Source organism: Dipodomys merriami, unplaced genomic scaffold (genome assembly GCF_024711535.1).
Source record: "Dipodomys merriami isolate MVZ:Mamm:240054 unplaced genomic scaffold, mDipMer1.0.p SCAF_577, whole genome shotgun sequence".
In the NCBI taxonomy this organism is placed as follows: domain Eukaryota; kingdom Metazoa; phylum Chordata; class Mammalia; order Rodentia; family Heteromyidae; genus Dipodomys; species Dipodomys merriami.
Genome location: NW_027206154.1, coordinates 613689 through 626189, shown reverse-complemented (window position 1 = coordinate 626189; position 12501 = coordinate 613689). Strand labels below are relative to the sequence as shown.

The 12501-nt window shown below is 43.2% G+C and overlaps 1 protein-coding gene across 4 annotated transcripts in view; it reads right to left on the bottom strand.

The window, feature by feature from the left end:
• Nucleotides 1–12501, bottom strand: part of LOC138813031 (BEN domain-containing protein 5) — a 624491-nt gene that overhangs the window by 55689 nt on the left and 556301 nt on the right. For all 4 annotated transcript variants that reach the window (XM_070001309.1, XM_070001310.1, XM_070001308.1 and 1 more), the window contains exons 7-8: nt 12155–12307; nt 9444–9606 (exon numbers count right to left, since the gene is read on the bottom strand). In XM_070001309.1, the coding sequence (XP_069857410.1) occupies nt 9444–9606; nt 12155–12307 (316 nt within the window). The remainder of the gene's footprint in view (nt 1–9443; nt 9607–12154; nt 12308–12501) is intronic.

The window sequence follows — 12501 nt, the reverse complement described above, 5'->3', positions numbered from 1 at the left end:
CTGGGGTCCAAAAATGAACAAAGTTCCAAGGGCTAATGACAGTAGTAGGGTAAAGAAAGGCCAAGCTCTCCTGGCTGTCCAAATCTACTTTTGGTCCATATAATCAGAGTCAGTGTCAGTTTTGGCAGGATGGTATGTGGTGGCTATGGAAATTGACATATCACCTTGTTGATCAATATTAAACTTAATAGTATAAGTTAAGATACCTAAACTATTTTAGTACTTAGAGGAAGCCTCATTTCCCTAATCTCTACTTTTAAATTGCTTTTGCATTGTTTTACCCTACTAAAGGCAGAAATTATTCAACAGCATTGTCCTAAATAGTGCCTAAGCCTAAGCCTTCCCCTCCCCCATTTATGTTTGTGGCACTCACCCATTCAACAATGACTCATTAAAATACCTAGGCATTTTATCGTCCTTTAGTCTGTTTGAAACTAAGCGCAAACCTGCCACTCATGATGTAGAGCTTGTGTAAAGTCCTTTTGCTTGGGGGAATCTTTCTACATCTGCACAAGAAGGTGGGGACACAAGTAATTTTGTGCATAAGCGTGTAAGTGAGCCTAAATATAGATAAACAGGTTAGCATCACTTAGGAATTGGAAAAGATTTCTCTTGACCAGCATCTAACAGCCATAATCCTGAAACAATATCAACTCTCCATCCTCAACTTGGTTTCCATGGAGCCTTGCTGCGCTGCTGGGGAAGGCTGGCAGTTAGCACTATAAAGTAACTTTACAACTTTGTAATTTGTAGCTCTCTGCTGACAGTAATATTAACAGCATTTTGAATTATGGCTATAAACTTGACAACAGCAGATAAAACCCTTAGAAATCTCATTTTTTGGGGGGGGATGAGGGAGGTTGGGGGAAGGTAATGACATTTTGGTTTGCCAGGGCTGGGCAAGAAGCGTTCAGGAATCAGAGCACACTTTGATCTAGAGCTGGGAAGTGGGGGAGAGGGGTGTCCAAGACAGGGGTCACAGAGGGAGAGATAGCTGGATGGCATGCCACAGAGGGAGGCTCTGGGGACATCTGGCAGAACTATGCCTGGCTGGTCCTGGATGGCAGACAGGTCAATGTCAAGGCCAGGTGTTGCAGAGGAGTTTCAGGAAGATAGTAAGCTGGCTATGAGTCCCATCCTCTCTGAGACTCAAAGGTAAGGGAAAAGCACCAGAGAGACCTGGAGCTGGACCAGTATGAATTTCAATTCCTACGCTGCCACTTAGTAGACAGGCAGTCTTGGATATGCTATTTGATTTTGTTTTTTGAGTTTCAGTTTCTCTACTTCTATCTCAAAGGCCCAACACAAAGGATTCATCCATCTCCTTACCTACCTCTGTATTTACTGTGAAGGTCATAACATTTTATCATCAAATCTGAACCCAGAGCAAGGAACAGATTTCCTCAAACCTATGTGGCAAGTTTCAGGCAAAGCCACTGCTCCAGTACAGGGATCTTGGCCCTTTACACAAAGCACCTTCTTGCTGTTACAAATTTTACCATCGGTATTTTTCTTATCATTCATTCACTCACTCACTCACTCAGCCAGTCGATCAGTAAGCATTCATATTTAAAAGTCAATCTCCAAGCCAAGCTCTGGTGGCTCATGTCTGTAATCCAAGCTGGGTACCAGTGGCTCATGCTTGTAATCCTAGCTACTCAGGAGATTGAGATCTACGGACCTGGTTCAAAGCCAGCCTGGGCAGGAAAGTCCATGAGACTCTTTTTTTTTTTTTTTGGTCTGGTTGTGGGGCCTGAACTCTGGGCCTGGGCACTGTCCCTTAGCTCTTCAGCTCAAGGGTAGCGCTCTACAACTTGAGCCACAGCTCCACTTCTGGCTTTTCTCTTTTTGCTTATGGGTACTGAGGAATCGAACCCAGGGCCTCATGCATGCAAGGCAAGTGCTCTACCACTGAGCCACCTTCCCAGCCCCGAGACTTTTATCTCTAATTAACCACCAGAAAACTGGAAGTGGTGCTGTGGCTCAAAATGTTTAAGTGCTAACCTTGCGCACAAAAGTGCAATGCCCAGGCCCTGAATTCAAGCCCCATGCAATCTCTAGTCCATGTCTGCAAGGAAGAGAAAAAAAAATAAAACAGACATCAGTACAGGTTAGCTTCAAAGCTTTCATTTGTTGTTTGGTTTTTACCCTTGTGGCAGTATTGGGAATTGAATTGGGCCTCATAGTTGATCAGCAGGTACTCAACCACTTGAGCCATGTATCTAGCCCCTTCTTGAATTTTTTATTTTTAGGTAGGGTCTAGCTTTACGCTCAGGCCAGATTGGGTTGCAGTCCTCCTACTTTACTTCTCCATGTCTCTGGGACTGACAGATGTGTACCACTGTACATAGCCGTTTTGCTTCCCTTGTACCTGGAATAATGGGCATATATCACCAAGTCCAGCCATTAGTTGAAAGATAGTCTCACAAATTTCTTTTTGCCTGGGCTGATCTTGAACTGCCATCTCCTGATCTCTGCCTCCCAAGAAGCTATTGCAGGCTTGAGCCACCATATCAAGCTTGCTTATGAATCTTAGAAAGCTATTACTTTTGGTAAGACAAAGAAGAACTGGAGAAGTTCCTGGGTATCTTAAGCTGTCAACCAACAGATCCGACTTGTTTGCCTCTTCTTCGGTTCACCTAATTAACTGGGCATAATGAAAACCCAGGCTGTCTTCCTCAAGTACACACACACATGTTGATAACTCCTCTGAACAATACAGATTTCATTGTCCTTATAGCAGAAGCTAGCTAAGGCTTTCTTCCCTTCATTCACCCTTTCATTTGCCTTCACTGAGGCCCTACCTCGGAGCAGGCTTTGGCTAGTGAGGTGAAGTGATTTCACAAAGCCGTGCGACTATATAAGGGAAACATGGGGAAAAAGCTACTCTGGTAGTAGAATATGAACACCTGTCTCATCATTCTTTTCACCAATTCACCAAGCAGAAGCCAGTGTTGACTGTGCATATCAAGACAAGCATTTCCTTTATTGTAACTTTATAATACTTTGTACCTTTAAGGAATCTATCCAAAAGCCAGGCCTCTCTTCAGAACTTCAGGACCACAGAGATATCTATCTACCAAAGTTCTCTATTTGGATGTCACAGGAGCCTCAACACCTCATAAATTGAACTCAAAATACCCACCTCACCAGCTCCTTTCTCCAATAGTCTAAGTGATTGCCTACTATCTGACACATTCACATCAACAATCTGAGTGCCTGCCATGACTTGTCCCTCTGTTCTATCTCAAAACCATTAGAACATACTTCGATCCTTCCTGCTACACAGTAGAACGTGTGAAACAGAACTCTCTTAGTCTTGGCTTCAACTAAGATTCCAAAATTTGAGACACACTACATTTCAAAGTAAGGTATGCGACCACCAGGGAGGACTTGCAAAAGGAAATGACACCAGTTTTGCAGCCTTCAGCTCATCTTGAGATAAGAGCCCCCTAAGGGATGCAATGACCTTGGTCACAGTGAACCACTCCTGGTGAACTGCTGGCTCACGTGTCAACAGATCGCCAGCACCAAAAAAGTAAACTATTGAATTATCCATGCCAGCCTCTGGAAGCATTGGTTACCTAAGATCCACCCTGATCCTTTCTTCCTCTCCCCTATCCTGCTCAACCTCAGCATCCTAAACAACTACCATTCTGCCAGGAAAAAAAGGAGGTATGTGTATGTGTGGGGGGGTGGAAATCAGGGGAGCAGAAGTCAAAGCAGAGCTCCTTAGCCATCATATTTGATGGATTGTTTGAGTAGCTTGTTTGAGATAGAACTTAGCTAGAGGATGGGGAGGATTTTTCTTTGCAGAGATTTGGTGTTTTTGATTGGGCTAGACATGGTAATTGCTCAACTGAGACTGTTTTGTGACTAGAATTAATTAGAGATCTTTTAATTTCCTGAGAGTTATTGGAAACTCATGGGGCCTGCCAGAGCTTTTATACCTCTAGATCTATAATCTATGTCCACCCATCTGTAAAGCCAGTGGATTTGACAAACAATAAACTTGTTCATAATTGTCCCTTGTTAGTACTGTATGTGAACCTGCTCCACCTTCCACATATTTTTCTCCTCTTCATGGCCTGACTCTGTTTCTGTTCACTGATCGCTGGACATGTCTACCCCAGCTCCAGCTACTTTCCAATGCTTGCATAGGTCATCCTCCCTGGCATCTGGATTCTCTCCTGTACTCTATGACAGAAAGGTTGTTGCACCCCTTTTTCCACCGATTTCATCTCATTCACCCTGCAGGTCTGAGTCCTAGGTTCTATTACTCCAAGAAGTTTTTCCCACTGTCTCTCCCACCACCTTAGTTGGGTTAGATGACTCCCGCTGCTTCTCTAGCCAGGAGAGTTCTCTATGAGAGCACTTTCTCCCTTCCTTGAATTGGTCTTCTTAAAGGCAGGAATCATGCCTATTTTCTATCTCTTTCTAGTACTTAATGAATTTTTCTGTCTAGATGAGTAAACAAATGATGTCTTCAATGTTTGATGTATGTTTCAGAGGACCCATTGCACCCAGCATAGTAGGATCTGGATGACCACACCCTTCTCCCACAGCCAGCATTATCTGACTTCAATAAACTACAAGCCTGGGTGGCAACTGATCCACTCTGGGACTCTAGGTCTCTTTCTATAATGCTTTTTTTTGCCATTTATTATGTCAAAGAGCTATTTCCTGTTGGCTTGTAACCAGACCATAAACAAAGGGAGGAGAAGCTCTTGGTTACTTTATGATTCCAGTTTAGCCTTCTCCCTTCTGTTCTTAAATCATTTGAACAGAGCATATTTATTACTTGGCGGACTGGTAAAATGTAAATAGGGTTTGCTGAAGAATGCTCCAAAAGTCTAAGGAATCTATCATTTCCCAACAACAACAAAAAATAATAAATGATAAGAAGGAAAGTCAAGAGACCTAATATTTAGTAATATCAAGTATTGTATGTGCTTAGTCATTCACTTGATCATGACAAGAACTTTCCCCTATCAACCTCACAGCAATCTTGAGAAGTTAACAATTATTAACCTCACTCTAAAGACGAGGTTCAGAGTGGTTAAATAAGTTAGAGCCCTGAGAAGGAATAATACTAAGCAAAACTCACACTTGGAACTCTGACACCAGAGCTGCTTTCTTGTCACACTGGGGATAGGCAAGTGTCCCAGAAGCCAGGAACCAGAAAGGTATCTGAGGATGTCTCCTCTGTTAAGTTGTTGTAAAAATCCATGGTTTTCCAGAAAATTACCTCTATTTACATTTTAGCCCCAGGCTTTTCTCGAAGCCAGGGAGAGGCCTGGAAATTAGGAATCCCTAAACCATTAAAGACTGAAAGTAGCTATTGGTTTGATCTGATCAGCTGCTAGGACACTGTTTACTGATCACAATTTCACAAAAACATAGACTCACATAGCAGATTTAGAACCACAAAAAGTTTCAGAGTATCAGAGCTGGAAACAATCAGAGTAGTGAGCAAACATACACAATTTTATTTCATACTAATTCTGACAGGTAGGAAGTATTCCACCCTGGAGGTCAAGACTGGCTCAAAGACATCTAGTCAGGCATTATGGTGGAATTAAGATTCAAGTCTCCATTGCTGATTTCAAAGCCAGATCATTGGGGTGAAGATTCAAGAAACAGATGGAAAGCTATGTGGTCTGCAGGACTGAGAAGAAGGAGACAGGGGCATTTTTGTTGAGTGCCTGATTACCTTGCAATATGGGAGTGATTTTTATTTTATAACTGGGGAAACAGACTCAAGAGTAGTGAGATAAGTAGCCCAAAGTCAACAGCTAGGTAAGGATCAGAAACTATGTCCTCCATTGTACTATTTCCCAGACATGGAAGAGAAGGAAGTCAGAGAACAAGACTAGAAAAGAGCCATTCTGGATAAAAGACACAAGGAGACTCCATTACAGGAAGTGTGTATCTCCCTTCTGCATGAACCAGATGGCATTTTGTGGTGACTCCATCACTGTCCTACCAACATAGCTTCTTCTCTGACATAAAAGTGGGGTCTCCTTCATATCGACGTTTTCAGTAATTTGACCTGTAGTTACTCATACATTTAATTTCTTTTGTCAGTGAGGAAAGCAAGGTTCAGTGAGTTTATGTAATTTTCTCATCTGTTAAGTGGCCGAGAGAAGATTCAAATCCTGATACATCTGAATATAAAGTCTGTTCTCTTTGCTAGCACCATATTTTTCCCCCATGAATATCCTAAGCCTACAGCAGGGGTAGGAAAGCATGAAAGTCCTCAGTGTCTTTGTAAAGGTGAGGCAGCTTACCTCAGAGAGGCTAGAGGACTTACTGAAGGGCACTGTCTGGGATGTGACTTGTGCTGTCATCAGAACCAGGTCTCCTGACTCACAGTCTAGAGGACACTTCCTCCCAGACCATCCTGCCATTCCCATCAGACCATGTAATTTCTTTTTCTGATTGGGACATGGAGCCAGCAGCCAGCGAAGATCACAATCTGTCTGGCTAAAGTCTCTCTGTTATAAAATAGATGAGGATTTCAAAAAGAAATAAAAGTATCATCCTTGTGTGCATTGAAATTAGCCTTCACTTCTCTGGTGTAACTCTAGTTTCTCCTTTTCATCCTCTGGCAGACAGAACAACAGTTTCCTTGCTTTGTTCTGCTGGTATACAACTTCTCCATTTATCCTTGACGCTCTCTAACCACTACCTCCTGTGTCCCACTACCATCCCCAAACACTTCACTCCCCACTCTTCCCAATCCTACATTCAAGATATCCTACAGCCAACAATGTAGTCTAGGCCTGGACCATCTTCCATCTGGATCATCTTAACAGCCTTCTAAGGCATGTCTTCATCTGTAGTTCTGGCATCTCCATCACTCCTATTGAAGTCCCGTGTATAAGCCAGGTGATGGTAGCTTATACCTGCAATCCTAGCAACTTAGGTGGCTGAAAATGATGGATGGTTGGCTAAGATCAGTCAAGGCAGAAAAGCTCATGAGGTCCCTTCTTGGTCTGGATCTGTGCACAATGGTACAGATGTCCTCTTTGGGGAATAAGCTCGAACTCTTCTTCAGGAGCTCCTTCCATCTCCTTTGGAGCAAAGCAGGTGCAGAATGGAATTGACTAATGAATGTACTAAAGTGTGATGGGATTCTGGAGAAGTCACTGACCACAAATCATCAAATGGGGGTGGAGGGGGAGGAGGCTGAGGGGGCCTCTGTGGGGGCACAAATGGCTAGGACTTTGGAAAATAGCTCATGTGTTTCAGTGCAGAACCTGCTGCCTTGGCCTTGCGGAGTGAGCAGATTTCAAGATGGCTGTCTCAGTTTCTGTGCTTGTGGGGAGGGGACTCTGTTCTATAGGGGATGGAACACTGCTGTAATATCAGGCCTACCCCTTATTAGCCTCACTCCCTCCCAGACTCTTGCCCTGCTTCCCATGTTCCCAGCAAAGTAACTAGGAGCTACCAGGCTGCCATTGGCTCAGTGGACTAGTCCAAAAACACATCTTAAAGGTTAAAGAAGGGATAAGAGGAACTTTTACTTCTGTAGAAGGAAAACTTATTTATATGGTGGGCCTTCCATACCTATGGTTTCTGCAGTTGAGGATTCTGCTAACCATAGACAGAAAAGATTTTTTAAATTCACTTGCAATAAATATGTATACTTTTCTTGTCATTACTCCCTAAACAATAAACTATAACAAGTATTTACACAGTATTTACATTGCACTAGGTATTATAAACAGTCTGCAGATGATTTAATGTATATGGGAATATATATGCAGGTTATAAGTAAATACTATACTATTTATATGATGAGGTCTAGAACAAAGCCCTGCCCCCACCCCCACACCAGATACTGAAGGACAACAGTCCACAAACTTTTTCCCATCCTTTTCCTTTTTTGTCCATCAACTATAGTTCTTTCTCTGAGAAAATTATGAGTTGGGAAAGGAGAAAGAGATTAATGTTAAAACCAAACGATAAATGAAAGCAGAGTACATTACGATCTGTCACAGCCATAATACAGTGGTTTTTGGAATTAAAACCAACACACAGGAAGATAGAATTACTAAATAATCCCCTTTTAAAAATCAAAGCCAGCACTGGTGGCTCATGCCTGTAATCCTAGCTACTCAGGAGGCTGAAATCTGAGGATCATGGTTCAAAGTCAGCCTGGGCAGGAAAGTTGGTGAGACTCTTATCTCCAATTAACCACCAGAAAACCGGAAGTGGCGCTGTGGCTCAAGTGGTAGAGTGCTAGCCTTGAGCTGAAGAGCTGAGGGACAGTGCCCAGGCCCAGAGTTCAAGCCCCATGACCACCACCACCAACAACCCAAAACCCAAAGAAGCCAAAGAACAACCCCTAATTTCATTATGGCCAACTTAGGAGTTTTAAGGTAAATTTTATGAAGAAACTAGGAGAAAAAGTAAAGAAAGGGAAATAGATGCACTGAGGACAAGGGCAGGAAATTAAGAAAGATGGAGGGGAAGTGAAAAGGAGAGAAAGAAAGCAAAGAAGGATGGGAAGAAAAGAGAAGACAATATGAAACAGAGAGACAAAGGCAAGTGAGGAGGGAGGGGTAGAATGAGAAGGAAAAGGAGCAGGGAGGAGAAAATAAGAAAAAGGAAAAATAGTGGGTAGAGAGGGGAGAACGTGTCAGAACAGAGTATTAGAAGACAGAGATAAAAGAGAAAATGGTTTTACATGTTTAGAGTTAGAAGGAGTCAGTCATTAAACTCTACCTTGGAACCTTTGAGTGTCATCCTGTAGGAGCCTGTGTGCTTACATACCTCAGACAGCAGCAGACTCAGGCTGCCTGTGGTGTCTCATGCTTATAATTCCAGCTACTCCAGAAGAAGAGATTGGGAAGACCATGGAGCCATCCTGTGCAAAAAGTTAGTGAGACCATATCCTGACAAATAAGCCAAACATAGCTGTGCGTGCTATCAACCCAGCTACATGGAGAGGGAAGTGGGGAGGAAGATGAGGTAGGAAGATTATGGTTTGAAGATGGACTTGGACAGAATGTAAAAATCATTAAGGCAAAAAAGGGCTGGAGATGAGACTCAAGGGGTAGAACATTTACCTATGAAGCCCAAGACTTTTAAATTCAAACACCAGTACAACAACAAAACAGGTGATGGAAAACTTGTCTTACAAGAGAAGGGAGGGTAAAGGAAAGAGAGAGTGGCCAAGTAGGGAGGCCTGGGTCCAGGGGGATTTGGAACTTGGGAACTGTAAACGCAGTTGGAAGGATGTCCATGTGAATGGCATATGAAGGTCAGGGGTGAACAAGACAGTATGAAGATGCGATCCCCAGGTCTTGCTACCTTTATGCTTACCCAAAATCTACCTTTTTCCTGAGCAGGGACTGACTCCTGACCTTCCCAGGAATGCCTGTCAGATGGATGAGGGGTGGCCTATGACCAGGTGGGTACCTGCTGAAGGATACAGGCTTCTTCAGTGTAGGGCACAGCAGCTGTGGTGCCCCCTATGATGTAGCTGTAGAAGGAGACCTCGAGGGTATAACAGTAGGAAGTGTGGTCCAGGAGCCCACCGAGGAAGCGTCGGCCAGTCCCTGCCTTCACTGCATCCCGGTTGAAGGACGTGCTTGACTATGAGAGAAAGTCAAAGGGAACTATTAGTATTGGGCTCCTTCTGGCTACTGAGTCACAAGAAAATCATACCGTGTCTCCAGGTCTTCTTCATTAGAAATCCCATCTCTTGGGGTTATTAAAAGGATAGATGGGATCAACAATCCCAATTAAGTGAAAGAATTGAGTAGGGTTCTTGGATCATAGTGACTGCCCTTCAACAACTCTCGATGGAAATTTGACCAGGGGCGCATCGAGTGCCAGAAAGCAGACAGGGAAGTAGAAAGGACTATGTTATGCTGATCATCAGAAATAAACTATAGGCAGTGCTTTCAGTTTATCATCTTGTTCTCAAATGTAGTGTCTCATTTAGGCTTCAAAGGAAGGCCTAAGCATAATTGTTAACATTTTAACTCTTTACAGTTAGGGAAACTGACGCTCATAAAGGGAGGGGGGGTAGCGGGGAGGATTGCGGGGGGCGGGGAGGATGGGAAGGGATGGGAAGGGGAAACAAAGGAGGAGGCTACAATGTTTGATAAGAAATGCACTCATTATCTTGCCCATGTAATTGTAACCCCTCTGTACAGTATGTTCACAATAAAAAAATAAAAATAAAAAAATAGTAGAGCTCTGAGCCTAGGATTATGTGCCTGCAGGTAACCCCATGTTTCCAACCCCACTAGAGATAGCTAGGTTCGTGTCCCACATCAGCAAAGGTTGGGGGTCATGCTGCTTCATTAGGGTGTTGACATAACCCATTATTGTAGATAGAAAAGAATGAGAAGTTCCATCCAGTCCTCTGTTGAAACACAAGTTCTACTGCCTCTTGATGGTGAAACAGTAAGTATGTTGCTTTAGTTGGCTTAACATCAGTTTCTCATCTGTATAGTGGAATTGCGAGGGTCAATTCACTTGATGTTGTGAACTTATGGAAATCTAAGGGAATGAAAACTGTGGTTTTAGTAAGAGGATATTTGCAGTATTCAGAAGGAGATTAAAGAAGGAAAAGAGGGAAAAAAGAGACAGTGAAAGAAACAAAACTCTTTGTGTGTGTGTGTGTGTGTGTGTGTGTGTGTGTGTGTGTGTGTGTGTGTGTGTGTGTGTTAAAGTAAAAGAACAGATGAAAAAAATCATAGAATGTCAGATGGGAAAAGGTCTCTTTGAAACCCTTGTAGTGATATCTAACTCTCCAATTTTGGAGTTGGGATCTGAAAATCAGAGAAGTGACCCTGATTGGATCAGGATAGATAATTTGACTCCAGCCTTGAGTTCCTAAGGAGATTGCACTGCAGGAACATCATTAGACAAAGTCAGAAATAAGGCTTCCAGATGGTATATCTTCTGTAGGTCCTGGAAACCTCACCCTTGAGAGGGTCTCTGAGACCTGTGACCTACCTTCCAAGGTATCTGGACCCAGGAGGCCAGAGCCTGCTCTGAAATTGCCCTGGTTTCAAAGAGACAAGTTGGCCATCCCATAGAGCTTCCTACATAAAGTGTGGCTATTTTTGTCCAATATATCTTCAAATGGGCAGGTACATGCTTTGATTCTACCTTTAATTGATGGATACTTTGCACTAGATTCTCAACTCTCCTGTACCATTGGTACCACTTAGGTAGAAAGAAAGACTAGACTAAATGATCTCAGTTTCTCTCCTGGTCTAACATGCAAAGATTCTTGGATTCAAAATGCATTTTACAGAGCAGAAAGAAATCCATCATCCTCACTAATGTCCAGCCTGAAGCAATGAGCAGGTGAATTTTCAGCTCATCAACTCCAAAAATTGCTATGACCTCCATGGGTTTCTCCCCCTGTGGCCACATGGAAATAACAAGGCCCAGAGATTTAGTGTCAAAACAAAGGGAAATGGGCAAAAAAATCACATGCTCCAGCATTATATTCTGATCCTTCCCTTATCTTTGCTCTCTGCTCTTTTTCGCTTTTGCCTTCTGCTGCAAGCCTTTTCAAACTGTTGCCTTACAACCTGCACCATCTTTCTCACATGTGATAAGGTAGCAACAGTCTTGGGAGTTTGTTGAGGTCTTTATTGTCTGCAGGGGACTTTCATATCTATAGCTATACATGTCATCCTGGGAAGCTGTGGTATAGTCAGAGTAGACAGAGCTCACTTGCCAATTACTGACAGAGAAATGGAAGCTGGGAAATAGTTGTGGAAGAAGAGAATGGTGGGCATATGGCCCTTTGAGCAGACATGTTAACTTGAAATTAAACCAGTTAGGGTAGATAAAAAGAGCCCCTGGAACCAACATGAGTTGGGGGAGGTACTCAGTGAGTTTCTTTTCCTTGTTAATATTGGGGTCAGACCCACTAAATAAATGCCAGCTTCTCAGATAACTCAAACACTGCCCTGTTGGAGTCTTGCTTCCTGATTTAGGACGAACTCATAGCTTGTAAGCCTCTGCCTTTATCACTCATGCAAGAACTGGAAGTGTTCTATAAAGGTCCACTCAAACTGATCCGAGGCAGAAGAGAGAGGGAGGCAGCAAAAGGAAAAAGCACTGGGGTATCCCGGGGGTGAGAGGGGTGGCTATGTGAGAGCTTGTGACTTACATAGGAGAAGTCCTCAGCATTCTGGCAAAGGAGCTTGGGAAAAATAGCCTGCCTTTGGAACCGTTCCTCATCCTCAAAGATATTGCCATACATGAAGCCATTCATCATGGTGGAGTGGGCGTGGATGTCAATATAGAATTCCAAACTTGTTTTCTGTTGAGACAAAAAGGACAGAAAATGAGAAGTCTGGGACCACAAAGCTTGTCTTAATGGGACAGAAACCAAACACTGCCTGCACTTGTGTACACACACACACACACACACACACACACACACACACACACACACACACACACACACACACACACTTTTAATCTGGCCCTTAGTGTCAGCACATTTGGCAGCTA